The sequence below is a fragment of the Chaetura pelagica genome, unplaced genomic scaffold (assembly GCF_000747805.2).
Source record: "Chaetura pelagica isolate M959 unplaced genomic scaffold, ChaPel_1.0 scaffold15, whole genome shotgun sequence".
In the NCBI taxonomy this organism is placed as follows: domain Eukaryota; kingdom Metazoa; phylum Chordata; class Aves; order Apodiformes; family Apodidae; genus Chaetura; species Chaetura pelagica.
Genome location: NW_009953507.1, coordinates 4,208,472 through 4,227,536, shown reverse-complemented (window position 1 = coordinate 4,227,536; position 19,065 = coordinate 4,208,472). Strand labels below are relative to the sequence as shown.

At 37.4% G+C, this 19,065-nt stretch overlaps 1 protein-coding gene across 1 annotated transcript in view; it reads right to left on the bottom strand.

The window, feature by feature from the left end:
* Positions 1–9,407: 9,407 nt before the first annotated feature.
* CERK (ceramide kinase) overlaps positions 9,408–19,065 on the bottom strand; it is a 33,826-nt gene continuing 24,168 nt past the window's right edge. The window contains exons 10-14 of the mRNA XM_009999459.1: positions 18,676–18,781; positions 17,033–17,103; positions 12,637–12,842; positions 10,530–10,738; positions 9,408–9,646 (exon numbers count right to left, since the gene is read on the bottom strand). Of these exons, the coding sequence (XP_009997761.1) occupies positions 9,547–9,646; positions 10,530–10,738; positions 12,637–12,842; positions 17,033–17,103; positions 18,676–18,781 (692 nt within the window). The 3' untranslated portion in view covers positions 9,408–9,546. The remainder of the gene's footprint in view (positions 9,647–10,529; positions 10,739–12,636; positions 12,843–17,032; positions 17,104–18,675; positions 18,782–19,065) is intronic.

Genomic DNA, 19,065 nt, shown 5'->3' with positions numbered 1-19,065 from the left:
AAAGTTTGTAAATGACCAGGAATCTTAGAGTCTCAGCTGTTAAAATTTACAAGTATACTTTTCCCCTATTTGTCTTGTATTTCCATCTTTTTTCAAGTAAGAAACTGTTCAAATTGCTCAGCTGTTCGGGACAAAACACTACTGTTCAGCATCTATCACTGTTTGATCACATTGAATCCTGAAAAGGAAATTAAATGTAGAAATAACCAGCGTGAAGTAAACTGTAATATGAACTAAAGCATGTTACTGCAGATCTCATCAGAAGGGAATCAGGAAAGGGATTCACCAGACTACCTTAAAAATGAATGCTGTGTTCAGAAATGTGGAGCTATTGTCAGGAGAAATAATTTTCAGTAGAGGGAGCTGCAGGACCAAGTCAGGCTTAAAACACTGAATACTGCAGCAAAGCAGATAAAATATTATTTATATTAACATGCAGAATTATTAAACAGTGTACCAGAGAGTTTATTATCATAAAATGATTTAAACTTTAGAACTCTCCATTGCAGTGGTTAGGGTGTGGAGAAAACAAGTGACTTGTATATAATGGCATGTAAAGGCATTGTTTGATGTCTTACTGAAAAATAATCTTCTCTTCTCCTGTATTATAGGCACTGATTTGTGATACAAAGACTCCAAAACCAAAATAAAGCTGTATTTCTTTCCTTATTGAAAGTCAGTGGCAAATTTTCCAATGTGGTGTCTGTAGGCTGAAGGTTTAGAGATTCAATCAATGTGCACATCAGAGAGTGATAGTACAGTTATCTGTGCTGTCTCCATCCTGTTGTATCTGTATGCAAAATAATCTGCTTCTACCCAAAGGCAAATCTTGTGTACGTGCAATTTTCTTTAGATGTGTCATTTGCAAGCATTATCCCTTCCACTCAATGTGCACTGAGCCTTTTTTCTCTTGATGTTGCTCTACCGACGTAGGCTACATTTGAATGCAACAATTGAAAAGCTGTGTCTTCTACATATGTTGAGCAACCTTCAGGTACTGAGCCTTCTCTGTTCTGACACCACTGAGTTAGCAGTGTTAGCCAAGACTTAAAAACAAGACACTGACAGGTGCCTCAACAGAAGAAAACGAGGTTACAAATATATATATATATATATATATATAAATAATTTACAGGTCTCAGACTACATCCAAGAATGTGCCTGAGAATTTTATTTAGAGTCAAGCATCTCTTCCAGCAGACCCTCATGAAGATGCCTTGAAAATTCACCTTTGTCACAGTTATTTAATAATTTAAAATAATTCTTCAATACTCAGTACAAAATATACTGTCACACTGGTGCAGCATCAGTTGAGTCACTCTTCACACAGTCCTGACAGCTGCTTCCCAACAGTGGGCTTCTCAGGGCCACATCCATGTCACCAGGCATGTGACACAGACCTGAGGAACAAGATTCTTCTACCTTAACGCTTCTGCATCACACAGAGCCTGCTACTCTATATGAAAGGTCCTGATGTGGTAACTTCTCAGCATTGATATTCTTCCTGCTCATCACTAGGCTGTAACAGGCTAGTTCTTACAAGAGGAGGGAAGGGCAAAGCAGCAAACAGCAGGTTGCAGACAGCTTTAGGTAGGACAGCCACCACACTATATGCCCCAGTGCATTTCAGGACTTATGGTGCCTTAGAGATTTTCTAAACCAGGGAGGATAGCTGAGTTGCTGAAGGTCACTACTCATGACATCAGTTCTGCTATGTTTTAGAGATCTGGGATGTGCATCAGGACCTTTCAACCTTCCTGGCTTAGCATAACTACCTACAAGTGGTTAATTTTAGACCTTTGGCCAATAGTTATTACAAAATCTGAAGTGACAGGGCTCTTGTTTCTAGGCCCTCATCCTCAACTAAGTGAGTGGGCATTGCCTTCTGTGAGCTCATTATACCAAAGAGTATCTCAAGTTGGAAGAGACCCATAAGGATCATCAATGTGGGGAAGAAAAGAACAGTTTCCCACAACAGGAATCTCTGGTGGCCACCTCTGAGAGATGTATGCTGCGTCCTGGGACCTAAGAGAATTCAAGCACAGTCATTGGTGCTTTTGAAATGGTATGGCATTCACTTCCTTAGCCCCCATCTGTGCCAAGTGGAGGAAGGAGGTTTGGTATCTCAGTAGCATTTATTGGAGGGTAGAAATTAGAAACCTACACAGAAATGAGTACCAGTAGCAGTAGTTTCCCACTCCCCTTGCACTTGTAGTGTAAGATGCATTGTTTCAGGTTCTTCCACTAAGATAAGGTGAACTAGCAACCCTTTCCTCACCTCCTTTTTCCTCTCTTTTAGCTCCAAGGAAAAAACTTAACATAGTCTTCTTTGCTAATAAATTCCTTCTGTGCTCTTTCACAGCAGTGTTACTGGACAGATTCATCCCAGGTCAGTGACATTTCCTCCAACAAATGAAGGCAGGGCAGACAGCAGTGGCCTTCAGTCCCGAAACTGAAGCAATTTGCACACGTTCAGTACAACAATATTGTTGACTGGGAGACTAGGTTTGGACTGATGAGTCTGCATGGCCACAGATCTTTTGATATTCCTGCCTATCTCATCCTTCTTCTGCACTAGGTCCTCCAGACGAAGCACTACTGACTGCTGCTCCCATTGAACAGCCTCAGGGTAAGCACACATGGCATCAGAACTCTGCTTCCTCTCCACCTCATCTCCCTCCTCTGAGTCTTTGAACTCCTATGTAAGAAAAAGCACGAATTCTTTCGTTAGCTCAAAGCTTTGCCTGTGTACAGAGGAGAACAAACACCACAATCTGCCACTCTGCTGAGAGAGTTCACCTATGTTTACTCCTCTATCATCCTGCTAGCAGTGCATTGAAGGTTTTTCTCAAAGCCTTTACTAGGGAATCACAACTACAGCAATGCCATGGTATTCAGGTTTTGCCCATTTTCCCTAGAAAATTCCAGCATTATAAGAAAAAATGGAAATAGGAGGCTCCAGTCACCTGCAAGCTACTTGTTTTATTTAATTGATTCTTCTTGGGCTAGGGGCAGGGCAGAATCTATCAGCATGGCAACACTCAGAGTAGTTATTCATCTGATAGGTATTGCTGAGGGGAGATATCTCCTCTAAATACATCCATCAGAGTTTTAGACAGCATCCTGTGACAACATGATACCTTAGAACTAACGGAATGTGATTTGATTGAAGACTTTATGCAGATACACAACCCTTTTTTTGAGCAACTTGTCAATACCAGCTTTCTTTCTATCAAGTCCCTTCTTCGGTGGTACACAGAAATCAGCTTTGAGCAGGTTTTCTTGATATTGATATGTGCTCAAATATTGGAGGTTTTTTCCTTCTCTGGTTGAATATTAATAATGTTTAGGCAAAGAACAGAAGACTGAGGATCACAATAGCATAGGTAGGGAATTTCCCTGGAGGGAACAAGCTCTTCTTTCTGCCAACCAAGGACAGAGCAAGCATGCTGAAATACAGCAAGGGAGAATCAGTTCAACAAGGAACCAGAGTTTTCTCACTATGAAAATCTTCAAGCAATCTTTTTCTGACAGCTAAACTGCTTTGCAGAACATGCATCACTGAAAGCTCAAAAGAACAGGTTATACAAACAGCTACCAGGAACTGCGAGGTATTTCTGTGGGCAATCATTCTTTGTGGGACCTTTCCCTGACATGACAAGGTCCATAGGGCAGCCCCATAGCTGGTGTGAATTACTATCCCACCACCTTAACCCCAGCAGCATTGAAGTACTAACCTCAGCATTCATTTTTGCTGCTTAATCTCCCCTTTCCACAACTATGCTTGCAAAATATTAACATGAAAAATCATAGAATAATCACAGAATGCCAGGTTGGAAGGGACCTCAAGGATCATCTAGTACAACCTCTCTAGGTAATCCCATAGTTTATATGAGATGGCTCAGCACCCTGTCAAGCTGAGACTTAAAACTGTCCAATGTGAGGGAATCCACCACTTCCTTTGAGAGACTATTCCAATGTTTGACTGTCCTTATGGTGAAAAATTTACCTTGTGTACAATCGGAATCTCCCCAGGAGCAACTCGTGTCCGTTACCCCTTGTCTTTTCCATGTGACTCCTTGTAAATAGGGAGTCTCCATCTTCTTGGTAGCCACTCTTTAAGTACTGGAACATGGTAATAAAGTCTCCCCAAAGCCTTCTTTTCTCAAGGCTGAACAAATCCAGTTTTCTCAGCCTCTCCTCATATGGCAGGTTCTCCAGTCCTCTGATCCTCCTTGTGGCCCTTCTCTGGACCCTCTCCAGCCTGTCAACATCCGTTTTAGAGAGCAGGGACCAAAACTGAATGCAATACTCCAGGTGTGGCCTGACAAGTACCAAGTAGAGTGGGATGATGCCTTCTTTATCTCTGCTGGTGATGTCCTTGTTGATGCAGCCCAGCATACTGCTGCCTTTCTTTGCCACTGCAGCACACTGGTCACTCATGTTGAGACTGTTATCCACCCAGACCCCCAGGCCCCTTTCCACAGAGCTGGTCTCCAGCCAGGAGGATCCTAGTCTGAACTGCACTGCTGGGTTATGTGTTCCCAGGTGCAAGACTTTACACTTCTCCCTGTTGAATTTCGCAAGGTTCCCCCTAGCCCACTCCTCCAGCCTGTCCAGGGCATCCTGGAGGGTAGCTCTCCCTTCTGGAGTGCCAGCCTCTCCACTCATCTTGGTGTTGTCAGCAGACTTCTTCAAGGTGCTCTTGATCCCAACATTTAGGTCACTTATGAAGATGTTAAACAGCATTGAGCCCAATATCAATCCCTGGAGCATCCCACTTGTGACTGGTTGTCAGCTTGAGGAGGAACTATTTACAGTGCTACTCCTTCACCTCTTCTCCCCTGCCTGTCTATGAAACAGCCTTTAGCTATCTATCATGATCCTCCAGTCGTGTGAATTGTCCCACCATATTTCAGTTATTCCTATGATATCATAGTTATCTGACTGGGCACAGAGCTCCAATTCTTCCTGCTTATTTCTCAGACTGTGTTTGTATACATACACTTCAGGAGGCTTTTGGTTCTCACTTAAGGAGACAGCTGAGGCACGTTTTACACTACTCTGGCTGTCCTTGTTTATTCCGCAGTAGGTTTTAGTGGTTTGTGTTGTGTGATCACTGCAATTTTGGATCCCTCCCCCTGGTACTGGTGTGCTGCTCCCAAACTCCTCTCTAGAAAGCCCACTTTTACCCCCACCCCCTCATAATACTGCACAGTGCTTCAGGAAGTTTAACACTTCTTCTTGTGACACTACTGTTTTGCTGAAGTTTGTGACTGGAAACACAGAACATGACCCAACATTTTTTTCAGAAATATATGTTTGCAACAGTATAAAGCTTTTTATTCTACCACTTGTAAATAGTCAAACTGCTGACAATCTACCCAAAGCTTTAGTGCCAGCTTTACTGTGCCATTAAAGTACACATGACTAGGCACTGCCTTCCAGCAAAATAGATTAAAAATAAATAAATACATCTATAATTTGTTTCCCTATTTCTTCTTTTATTTTTCTCCCTTTTTAAAATGTGTTTTGCACTTCACCTCTTTCATCCTTTACAGGATTTTGTCTCCATGGATTTTTTAAAATTTGCATTACTTCTGTTATTCTTTCAGTATTTTTCCTTTATGAATAATTATTTTTCCCCTTCTATATTTTCCAGCTGTAGAATTGAAGTCTCTGCATACAAAATAAAACAAGAGAAATAAACCTATCTTTGTTACTTATTGCTAAAGATTCTTATGAAATAAGGCACAAAACCACACTCCAGGTGAAGTAGCTACCAACAAGAGCAAGTCACCCTTTCAGACATGTAAGAGTCTTAAAGGAGGAAACTCTTTTGAAAACAACCTCTTGCTGGCAATTTCAGTAGGTACGTGTCAGGAATGATTTCTAAACATTAGGAAACTGAATTAAAAAAAAAAAAATAATCTTCTCATTGCAGAGGATTTGAAAGGCATGACTGATTGCAGAACGAGCACCCCACCCCCTTTTAATTAATGGGACTAGTCACACAATAATTAACATGAATGAGCTTTTGCAAGATGTATGTTGTGTGCATGTCAGTGGGTAAGACAAGTCTGTGGAGACTGTTCCTTTATTATGGACAGAATTAATTTATTGCAACTTAAAACACCAGTTAGAGTTTATTAAATGTACTTAACTATCCTGTTGAAAATTAGAAAGAAGAGTGAAGGGACTGAGAATAGAAATTATTAATTCCTATTACTCATTTACTTCTTAGGGATTAAGGCAGGGGTTCTAGAGAAATAATACTTGAATTGTAGACAGAGGTGTTCAAAGAAATTTGATTTGACATACAGTCTTCCTGTTCATGAATAACCATTGATTTCTTACAGGAAGTCACCAGATGCCCACCCAGCCTTTCTATCCCTTCTCCTCAGCAGGACAAAAAATATGATTAAAACCTCAAGATAAGGACAAGGAAGTCACTCAGTAATTGCAGTCAGAGGCACAAGACGACTCAACTTGGGCAAGATGCACCTGGGTCAGGGTACTCCCAATCTCCTACTGTGCTCTCTACTATTCATCTAAAACAAACATGTTCTATTTCTTGTTAGAATATGTACTGCATCCACAGCAAGTATTGCAATGACATTCAAAAGCCTCATCTACTTACTATATACTACTTAGGGTATATTATGCATTTCGTGCTTCATGCTAGTTTTATTTGAATTTGTGTAGTTTAGATTTTTCCATAATCATTAAATCTAAATAGACAGATGAAGTTTCTTCTCTCCCCTTCAACCTTCAGCTTACCTTGGAGAGTTGCTTAGTTTTAGCTTCAACTTGTTGCTTTTCTTCACTCCCAGTGTTTATCCACACTTGTACTTGCTACAAAGTTGTGGTCAACCCAAATGCAAGGTTCTTAATTACTTCTGCCCACCTTGGTTACACTGAGTGCATTACCTTTGTCTGGTAGAAATCTGGCAATAGATTTTTATTTTTTTTTAAATGGGTTGTAAAAAGAAAAAACACCAAATTGCCACATGATGTATTTTTATTTTTTTCAGTTAAATGCCCTGGAGTCATAAAACAGAATACATTTTCTAATCTTGAAGCCAGCAAGATTGGGAAAAAAAAAAGAAAAATTGAACCTGGTTTTCCTACATGTAATTTCCATACTGAGAATACATTCAGAGAAAAAAACCCCTAGAATTAAAGTGTAAGCAGACATTACTTATGCAGCTCTCTTCTTAAAATTAAACTGGACATGTCATCCAACTCATATGGTGCTTTGCTAGTATAATATGCTACAACAGAATTACTCAAATGCAACTATGCAGCTTTTCTATTACCTAAGACCTTTCCATTTCATTATGTTGCAACACCATTGTTATTTACTTCACACTCCATTAACATACTACAGAACAATCTTTTCTCCTTTTCTGGTGGCTTGTTCCTCAGAATGGGAACCCTTACTGTGTCTTCCTTTGGAAACACGAAGCACTCAGTTTCAGATATTAAAAATATTCTAAGCATTTCAATATACATTCACAATCAGACTAAGCCTCCATTTTCCAAGTTAAGAGTCTCATGACCTGCTAGTAAACTAATGGAAAGAGCTGGTTGGTATTTACTCCTGTTCTCATTAATGAGAACATGATCTGGACATCTGTAATGCCTCATAAATGCCCTCATCTGTTGGTTAGCTGAGTGTGCACCACCATATCCTGCACAAGAATTACAGTAACTTGAAGTCTGGGTTCTCTCACAATATTCATGGATAGACCAAAATAACCATATAACTTTTTAAACAAATAACACTTTGAAGAATGAAGTATACATAACACTTATGTTACAAGTGTCTGAAAAACATTGGCTCAATCAACATTTTGACTCACTGTGTTAATAAGGAAAGTAAACAGCAGTACTTTTGGAAAAGTATTCAAGTATTTCCCTGATATACCATCTAATGAAAAACAAATAGTAAACTTTGTATGACTGTACTTTGAGCAAATACCAGTTGCAGTGCTTTCTGTCACATAGAACTGTGTGAACAGTACTTTGTAGCAAAGATATAGCACACCATTTTGATATTAGACAAAACCGGAATGTAATTTCAATAGAAAAAAACCCAATCATTTATAACAATTTTCAAGTGCTTCAGTAACAAACTGACAAATCATCATGGCTTACACAGAGAAATACATTAGAGACATGAAACTAGCACAGGATGAACGACAGAAGTGCCAATAAATATACATGAATAGAGAATCATCAGCTATTCAGACAAAAATAAAACAACATTAAAGAGAACTACACACTTAAGACAAAAGAGAGCAGGGGCTAATTTCTGATCTTCAAATAGGAATAAATATTTCCAAGAAGGACAAAATTTAGTCCCAAGCCTACACACACGTGTCACAATACACAAATCCATGCACAACTTAAATAGTCACTTCATAGCTATACATGATAGTCCAATGTTTTTGCTATAAAAAACAAATCAGCACAGTGAATTCATGATTTATCAGATGCCAGTTTCTTCCCTTGACATCAAAAACCAAATTTTGTTTCATATTCAGTTAAATATACACTATTTTAAAAAAAAACTTCCCATCATCAAATCGTATGTTTAAACTTAACATTCCAGCATCTTATTTTGTGAAGATATTTTAATGTATGTAGTCGAATCTCCAAAGAATTGTGTACTGAAGAGGGAAGCATTTAATTTCTTAATTTTAGATATTTTAAAAAAATAAAATAAAAACTTGCTGGTGTTTCAGAAGGTGTTTATGTTTTCCTTTGCCTGTGCCTGCCTGGTATTATATCCTTGCAAGTTGCTTGCAACACATTTCAGTTACAGTGTGTGGTATTTGGTATCATCCAGTCATAAAACCCTTTATAACCCCAAAAAGCATCATGCAAGGAAGCCTTTATACAAAGAGTATGTAGGATAAGGTATGATTTGTATACTGATGTGCTTCTATCTTTCAGAGTATTTCTAAACTCTTAGTGTTATTATTTAAAGCCAGGAATGTGTGTTTGAATTGCATTGATAAGTTGCAAGGTATAATCAGAATTTTACTAAGAAAAAGATGCAAATGACAACACTGTTGTCCAGCATTTAAGTCACATGCAGCTACTTAACAATCCCAGCAGAAAACATCTTCTCAGACACTGAAAATACCTTGTCTTGGTATCTTTGTTTGATGACAATGGAAAGCCCAATGTTTTCTAACATTTACATATTAATTGCAACACAACAGCTAAATTAGCTCTCTAGAAAAAGCACAGAGAACTTATAATTGTGAATACATACACACCAATCCTCCCTTTCTAACATAACTTAAGATTACATTGCTCCAAGACTTTCATGTCTTTCACTGTGCTTTCATGATTACAACATTTAAAAAAAATGACACAATGCAGTAAGATGTCTAAAATTATACAGAAGCCATTAAAAAAAAACACAACTCAAACTAATATTTTAAAAAAAACCTTGTCAATTTGACTAAAATGCATATTTACTCAATTTCCTTGAGCTTTTATTTTTTCTTCTCCCCATTGGAGGAACAATGTCTATAGTAACTGTTCAATGCCACTCTGGCTGCAGGCAGCTTTGTCTTTACAGTTTTCCTCGATTCCTCTTGCAAATAGTTTCATCAACTGGCAGTGAACCCTGAAAAATATGGAAATAAATAGGAAATAAACAGGTACTACATATTTAATTCTAATAAACCATTAATTTCAAGCAGTTGGACAAGTTCCTTGCAACAGACTACAGAAACTGTACTCTGCAAAGAAGACTGGATGCTTCCTTGCATCCATCACTCCTGTTACTCCTCTTTTCCACACAAAAAAGTTCGATAGACACTTAAATGAGCAGATCTTAAACAATACACAGTATTTATAAAAGTCACTTGCTTCTGCTAAGTGATTATGTGGTCACAGAACACACTTGCATGTGTGTTTTTTGACTTGTGGTGTTGTTTCCTGTTTAAAAAAAATAAAAATAAAAAAAAAAAATCAACAAAACCAAAACCCTAAACAAAAAAGAAAAAAGTCCTTCAAATTTCACAAAGCTTGATTCCCTTCTAAATTCAATTATTTGCAAAACTTCAAACTTTCTCCATATGCCAAGGCTGGAGATATGACTTTGTGCTGTGTGTCAAAAAACACAAAGTGGCATATTTCTCTATGACAAAGATACCTACTTAAAGCTTAATAGGAAAAGGTATTGCTTAGAGTAATGACATACTCTACGCATTAAAATAATCCTCCTTCACCTTCAGCACTTCAAGCACATAATGTCAGTTCCTAAGAAGCAAGTAGGACTTCAGAGGTAGAGCTATCCATCTATCTTCGTGATAGTTTACAATATATATGGTTGGACTATTCTCTGATAAGGATTCAAAAGAGTAACAAACAAAAAAGTTTATTACCAGAAAACTCAAATTTGCTATTTTGGGGCACTGTGTTGGGATATCTTTATGTGTATCTTTAAAATCAGTGAAAAGGTTTAATATGCTTTCTGGTACATGGAGAGAAAAATCAATGCTTACCTCACTTCAATTGCTGAACTGTCCAGAGTTTCTCCATCACAATTCCAGGTGCTATTAGCAACATGACAGCAACAGGCTGGATGATCTCTGCAGAACTGGCCAAAATGTTTCTTTCCTATGTCTGTGACATTGCTTTCATTGTCTTCTGAAAGCTTTGATGTAAATTGAAAACTCTTCACCCGATGAACATCTACAAATGAGAAGTCAAACTACAAAGAAAATAATAAAACAGGCAAGTACAATTAAATACATTTGATATGTAAAGCAACACAGCATGTAGCATTTTCTGTTCAAGAAGATCTGTCTGTTCCCATTTTCTAGAGAAGCTTACCTGAGGCAGAGAGTGATTTTTATTTTTTAAAACTGCTAAAGTCAGGAGTAATAAATCAAAAACAGAACCTTACTTTTCAATGGTCCTTTTCAAGTAGCTTCAATACTGCCACTTTATAGATAATCAGGTAGCAAGTCCTGCGATTATGAGTAAATGGGTACAAAAACTATTAAAAATACCCTATAAAAACTACTATAACAAGGAATCATACAAAAAAGTTCGGCATGGATCTTTGTATCATCCTCTGGACCTGTTCAAGTACAATCCTTAAGAAGATAGGCTTTTCTGAAACCCTTCTGCTTCTACAATGCCCTGAAGGTGAGAACTCTGTGGCAATATGATCACATTACAGAGTTGGTGTACACAAAATAAGAATAAAAGGCAGTATTATTATGGTCCAACAAAATTAGAAGTAATTTTAACTAGTTAGTTTAGCTAGAAGAACTAGGACAATCAAGAAATTGCTCTAACACAGGTTGCAAGCAAATTTACACTAAAATACTGTAAAAATGCTTTTAAAGAGGCTTTTTAAATTAAAGGGATGATCAAATTAGAGTGTCCCCACCTGCACTGAAAGCAACTTAACTGATATGGACTTAAACACTTTGCAAGCTGTGATACAGATATATTATTTACCAAAGGCAATGCAATATGTCTGTGCACATCTATGGAAAGGGGATGACAAGGAAGCAAAAGTGAACAAAGAAACAGTTTATCCATAAACTTGATTGCAAAAGAGACTGGAGTTGAAGGGACCTCCTAGGTCTTAAGTTCCCTTGGCTTTTAACAATAACCAAACTATGAAGCTGTCCACCTCCATGCTTGGAAGCAGGGGTTCATGGATACAACGAGGATCACTAAGCAGTGTACTAATCCAAGAATCTTAGTTGCAAAAACTGGTATCCACAGCTGCACAAAACCACCCATGAATACTCTTATGTCTCAAGTCTAAGCAGAGTGTAATCTCTTTCTGAATGTTCAGGCCAATCTGAAAGGTAGGCTAGGGAATGCTTCCAATAACAAAAAATATCAAGGGAACATTGAGAGTGAGTGGGAAGGACTGAAGGGAAGAAGAGGAGGCTGAGAATAACAGGAAGGAGGAATACAGACTCATGCAATGTCCCAGGGAATGGTAATCAGGAAATAGAGGAAAGGGAACCAATACTAATTATTTTACAGAGGAGGAAAAAAAGCATCATAAGCAAGTGAGATTATTGCTTTTGTAACTAGATATGACATTAGTCCATTGTTTGGATAATTTTCAGAATATGTTAATAATATCAGGTTGCGACAAGTACTAAATGTGCTTATTCATAGCCATAGCTCTGGTTTCAACAGATACTACAATCCAAAGCAGTGATGAATCTTCCTTTGTATTTTATCCTGACAACTACAACATACGCAAGGAACAATTTTGAAGCCAAATGCATGAAGCTCAGTGCCTGGTGACATATATGTAGTAAAATTCTGCTTAAAGCCTGGAGTTTACAAACAAACTGCAGTTCTGGTGACTTTCTTCTAAACCACTTTTTAAATACAGTTTACAAAAAATGATTTATCTTTTGTCACTACATCTTCTACCTTAGTTATGTTATACTGCTGTGAGCAGTTTTTCATGACAAATACGTGGCGGCACAGTTGTTACAAAAATAATTTTAAATACTATCCAAACAGCATATGCTCTGGTTTTGTAGATGTTGTTTTTGTCATGTAAGAATATCAATATTTACAACTTAGACTGAGTCTGGAGAATTCACTGTCCATAGGAATACACACCTGATCATCTTGGTTTGTATGTCTGACAAGATACCGTAAAAAATCAAATCTGGAGCATTTACGAACTAAAATGAGGTCAGCTGAACCATCTGCCAAATGAGCTGCTGGTGAAAGACCTTTTGGACTTCGTGGACAGGCACAGCTCATATTTACTGCATTGATGGCTAAAAATTTCCCTTTAATAACCTTCCATTCTTCTGCATCATCTGAAACACATCAATATAGACATAGTTATTATTTGACCTACTCATAAAAACACTAAAAACAATCGTTCTTGGCAACTTGAAACTTATTACTGGGCATATTAATGCACTGTTAACATCTAAAATAAACCGCATTTAAAAAAATAGATGTGTTTTTCATATACTAACAGAGAAAGTTGCTTTTTCCCTTCACAGACTGATTATCTACTAAAACTGCTCATAATTTCTGACACATGCATGTCAAATTCAGGATCAATACTATTTGGTAAACCCACAAAGCCTTAGGCAGAGAAAAGACATGAGGCAACTTACAATCCTTGTAGTGTGAAAGTTCATGGGTTTTGAACTTTTTAAAATATTATTCTTGCTCTTCAACATGTTAAATACATAAAGACCCAAAGACAGTGGTTTAGTACTTGGTTTCTAAATTGATACTCATATTTTGCCTCAATGACACAAATCATATTTTTGAAAGAGACAAAAAGGAAAGAGATGACTCAGCATTCAGCAAGGAGCAGCAAACAGACCCCAAATGTCTGAAGATGAATACTATTAACAGAGCTGAACTTGCCTGTGCAAGTTTTTTTCTGGAAAACTATACAAAAGTCTGTTTTCAACAATGTGAAATCATTCTGTTAGAGATTAGGCCTAGACTGAACTTAAATGTGTGATGGCATCAATAGTTTCTTGGCAGAGGAATTTTCTGGAACAAAGAAATACTGGCAAGCACTGTACAGAGTTGTAATCTAAACTGTATTTCCATCAATATGGATAGATGAGAAAAATGCCTTTGCATTTTTACATTACACATAATTGCATTCCTCACTAAGAAGAGAAAAAGCCACAAAGCAGCCATAACACTCCTTTTCTCCCAATATAAGTGGCTCAGATACTTAAAATTAACAACTCCACTGAAGTAAAGTTTGCAGACTAGTCTATGGAGATATACACACATGTTCTAAGACGGGAGGTTCAGAAGTGAAGTGCCATTATTGGCAATGGGGGTAACACTAAGGAATGAACAAAACCCAACAATTTTTTTATATAAGGATGTTCAAGTTCAATCATCAAATCACAGCAAGGTAGAGGTTCTATGGGATAATAAATAGTAGGGAGTTAGAAAGCTAACTTTATTCAGTTCCCCACCTTTGGGTTAACTTACAGTTATTTTCAAGGTGCTTCTTTGATGGAACTATAGATGACATTTATGCTATATATTTGATATCTTGAAATTCTGATATTCTTTCCTGTCTTAATTTTAGGAACTTCACATTCACTTTAAAGAATCACTGTTATAATTTTTTAAGTAATTTTGGACCTGAAGCTTACGATGCATTCATTTGAATTGACCTCTGCCAAGCTTTATGTATCAGAAAAAACAATAAGGGAAAACTGTTCGTGTAGTTGTTCTTTGAACTTTTCCCCCTGCCTTTGATTTTTATTCATTGGAACTTCTTACTATCCACTCTTTAGAAACAGAACCAAGAAAAACAAAATTCCAAGAAAAATAGAGTAGGATTGTAATGTGACAAAAGACATTAAGGAAACTAGAAACTTTCTTTTCCATCTAGACTACCCTCTCTATCTCCTGATAAACAAATCAGTAACAATAAGAAAAAATGCAGCTCTTAAATTCAACATTTTGCATCCCTTGCCAGAATGGTTTTAAAATTCCTTACTTCATTGTTGATTTTTTTATGTTACTTACAAACAGAACATGACAAAAAGAAATAATTCAAATCAGATCAGAAAATGTGTATCTTAAGAGAGATGAGAGAGACTTGAATGTCAAGCTACAGAATGACTTTGCTCATGCTGCAGGGAAATGACGAGGTCCTGCTCTGAGATGAAGGTAACTGAATGCAACATAAAAAACTACTGGAACTGGAAACATCTGTCCCCTGATGTATCTGAATGCTTATTGTCAAGAAAATCAGGCTTTTTCTGATACACAAACAACAAAATGAAAACAACACACCTTACCGATAAATCCTTTTGTTGTTTATTTGAGAAGCATTCATAATTTTGTTTATAGCGTGTCAAACTATGTGTTAACTTTTAAAGTATGATCACTGTAATAAATAAGCCTCAAATTACTTAAGGGAGAATTTTTACATATGTTACTGTAATAGACTGTTTTCACCTGGTGGAAAAGTACCATTCAGCATAAATTTAAGCATGCTACTAAAAAAAAGTTTCAAAGTAAGTACAAAGCCAGGGTATTTATCACATTTTAAAAGACTGTTTTCATAACCATTCTTCAGGGTGCATCTCTGTAATAGCACAAACTATTTGCCAAAAAAATTTTTCATACAAAAGAGCAATTACCAGCAGGGAGAGCATAAACTCATTTCAGTTGTCTATTGTGTATATGTACTGCAAGTTGCTGAAATCAGCATGAAGTAAATACTCAAAGTTTTCTCAGTCCATGCACAACACAAAGAAATACCTTCAGTGACAGCCAATGCAACATCCTTCTAAAGTTAGCTGAATTGGTACACAAAACAAGTAGGCACAATGAAAGAGTCAGCCAATAAACCCTGCTGACTAAAAATCTTATCTGAGGGGGTGATTTAAAATCCTTTTTATTGCAAATCAAGAGTAGCCAATTGTTACTTTTTTGCTTACCACTACTGCAATGAGAAGAGATTGGACTGCAAAACAAGCCAGATACCAGAAGTCAAATGCATTTAAGTAAACAATGTTCTACATATTTAGCTGCTTAATATCCTGTGCAATGCTGGCTAAAGAAGTCTTGATTGCTCACTAACCTGTAGCTTTATTCTGCCTTTGCTTATTTGTTGAATCAAAGCTAACAAAATTTAAGATTTAGTTTTTAGATTTAAAAACAAACAAACCAAAAATAAACTAATATTGCCCACAACTGAAAAAAACCCCAAAACAAAAACTCCTGATCTATAACCAAAAGAAAAACGATTGGCAATTTCTAACTAGCGTTATTTCTCAAATGTGTCTCAAAAATATGAAGTAATTTCTTTAGCTGAATCTGGGCATAAATTAAAACAACTCAAGAAATACTCCAATCTGGCCATCTGTTGACTAGATCCATGATCTGAAAGCAGTAGCTGGGATGAAAGAACGATATATAAGCATGTGTAACAGGAATTCAAATTGGCATAGAAATCTGTACACAGCCTTTATGCTACATACCAGTCTCTGTAGGATAATGATGATGATAATCTTTTTGCTAACAAGTGTCTGGAACATGGCACACTGTACAAAATATCTCTAAGATAATCTAGGTCATAAAGACCAATGTTTGTGTCAAGAATGTTACCTTTTTAGGCGCTGGGATTTACAAGAAAAGAAAAGGAGAGTAAAAGCAGCAGCAAGCACCCACGAGAAGGCTGCCTGCTGTTCAAAAGGGATTTAAATCCAAAATGAAGAACTGAGACCAGAGGCAAAACTTTGCCAAGTGCATCTGCGTATTTTACTACAGCAAGGCCACAAGTGTATCAAAACCAGTATTCCCCCTTAGGATGCAGGAGTCAAGACTTGGGTACAACTAGGAGGATGACTGCACAGAATCCAGTATGTTAACTGTTGTTTTTAAAAAGGAAGGAAAAGTTATGGCCATATGAAAATCCATGGAAGGGTGCACAGGGGTTGGAATGGGGTGGGTGGAGAGAGTAAAGATAGCATGATTTGAGAATGAGGAGAAAAATATCACTTATTATTTATACTGAATATTGGTGGGGTATTGTACAGAAATACTTAAGTCCAGTAGCCTGGTTATTAGACATCCAAGTTCACTGCTTCATATTTATTTAATACACAGCTTTATATAGGATGACTTCTGTGCTAACAATTTTTTAATCCTGATCTAGTCTAAAAGTTATCTTAAACTTATCAGTTAAGTCCTTCTCACAAAAATAATAGAATTCTAGTTCACAGAATGTATCTTTCCTAAACAAAAGAAACTCAACACATCTAAATAAACAAGTAATGAGTATAATTTTACCAGAATTTTGTGGGGTTTGGGTAGAGGAACCACTTTATTTATTTTTAACATATTTACATGTATTTCCCTTAATCTTAAAGAAACAATGAATTATCTAGTGACTCTCAAAGTTTAAAAAAAGACCCCACCAAAGCACACATATGCTGCAACTGATGTATTCTGAAATTTTTTTTTATAATACTATGCCATCTTACTTTTTATGACAAATTACCTTCATGTTTTAATCCGCGATCCCTTTGCTGTTCTGCCAGCCGCTGCTCACTTTTCTTGCAAATATAACATCTGAAAACAAGAATACTGTTTAGCTCCTGAAAAAAAACACTTACTCAGTTCAACTTTTTTGTTTTACCTAATCATTACAAGACCCTCCACCACAACAAGATGCAGCATGTTACTGACCACCCTGATATGGCATGAATCATGGCAGCCCTGCATGAAGTATAGCTACTTTGGTACAGTGCTGAAGATTACTGATGTCAGAAATAACTGCATCACAGAGCTTTAAGATCACATTGGTTGGAAGGGACCTCTGATGTGGTCCAAATCTCTGCTTAAAGCAGGTCTTATAAGATTTGGATATCTAGAGCCTTGTTCAATCAAGTTTTTAATATATGTAAGGATAGAATCCACAATACCTCTGGGCAAACTGTTCCAGCATTTAACTGCTGTAACAGTGAAAGACATCGACAAACTGGAGCCAGTCCTTTATCTCACAAGTGCTAAGTACAGGGGAAGAATCACTTCTCGTGACTGTTGGTTTCTCTTTCACTTAGAAAGCCCAATATCGAGTTAGGGACTTCCTTGCTGCAAGGACACACTGCTGACTCAGGTAAAGCTGCACCAGGAACCCAATTTTTTTTTTTCAGCAGAGCTGCCTTCTAGACAGTCAGTGCTGTTGCATGGAACTATTCCACCCCAGGTGAATTACTTTTGCCCTTCCTGAACTTCAGGAGGCTTATATCAGGCATTTCTTCAGCCCACCAGCTGAACAGCAGCCTGAACTTTCAACATGTAAGCTGTTCCTCACAACCTGGTATCATTCACAAAACTGCTGGGAGTACACTCTCTGTCACCATCCCAGTAATTAATAAAGGTGTACTATTAGTATTAGCCCCAGTATTGATCCCCAAAGGGTACCACTAGTAATTGACTGCCAGCTGGACTTAGTACTCATAAGCTTTCCAGGCAGTCTAACCAAGTTTTCCACCCATCCTCTTAATGTAGTACACACCTCTGGTGTTTGTCCGTCATCTGTAGGCCTGGAGACACTGTATGACTTGAGAGCAGACTACAACAGTAAAAACTGGGGCAAAAGAGGAATTTTCCAGCCTTTTTCGTATCTTTTATCACTAGTGCCTCCTACCCCCCATACCACTAAGAAGCAGGCCTACAGTTCTTTAGCCTTTTGTTATGATTGGTATACTCACATAATCCCTTTGTAGTAAGTAACACTGATCACATTCCTCACTGACTTCAACTCTACCTGAGCTTTGGCTTTCTTAGTTCCATGGCATGTTTAGGCAATGTCTTTGTGTTCCTCCAAAGTAACCCATTCCACTTCCACCTTCTGTTTTCTTGTAACTGGGTACTGTGCTGCTATACTTTGCTTTGTTTAAAACTGGGAGGAGGCGGGGGAGAAGGAGGGGTACATGCTAACAAAATGTTACTACTTTTTTATTCACGGACCTGATAAAATGAGTTCTCTCTTTAATAAATCAATAAACATTTTTTAAAGCTTGTCTTTTCCAGAATAAGTGTTTTGATGTAAAAAAGCAACATTACTGCCACTTCTATTTATGTACAGGCCTTTTCAAATAGTTCATGTCAAATATCTAGAGATAAACATTAACCTACCCTGCTCTGCAGCCTTCTTTATCTCGTGGAGATCCAAGTGCATGTGTTGCTGGTTGAAAAGAAATTGTTCCTTCATAGCAATGATGAGAAAGAAAAGTCTTGAAGCCTACATAAAAAATATTAAGCAGCATTAAAGCATTATAAATCCACACTGCAAACAACTCTACATACATCCCTCTTTCCTTCTCTAAGGACTGCACAACAATAGTTGCTTTCCTCAAGCTTATAGCTCTTTGGGTTATGTTTTAGACTAAGGAACAAGGAAATAACCCTGCCCCCACTCCAACTTTTTAATATTTCCCAATAGCGCCATTACTTTGTTTGACATCTTTAAGAGCCAACTAAAATTTTAGCTGTACCTCACAGTGATTCTTAAAATTAGCCTACACT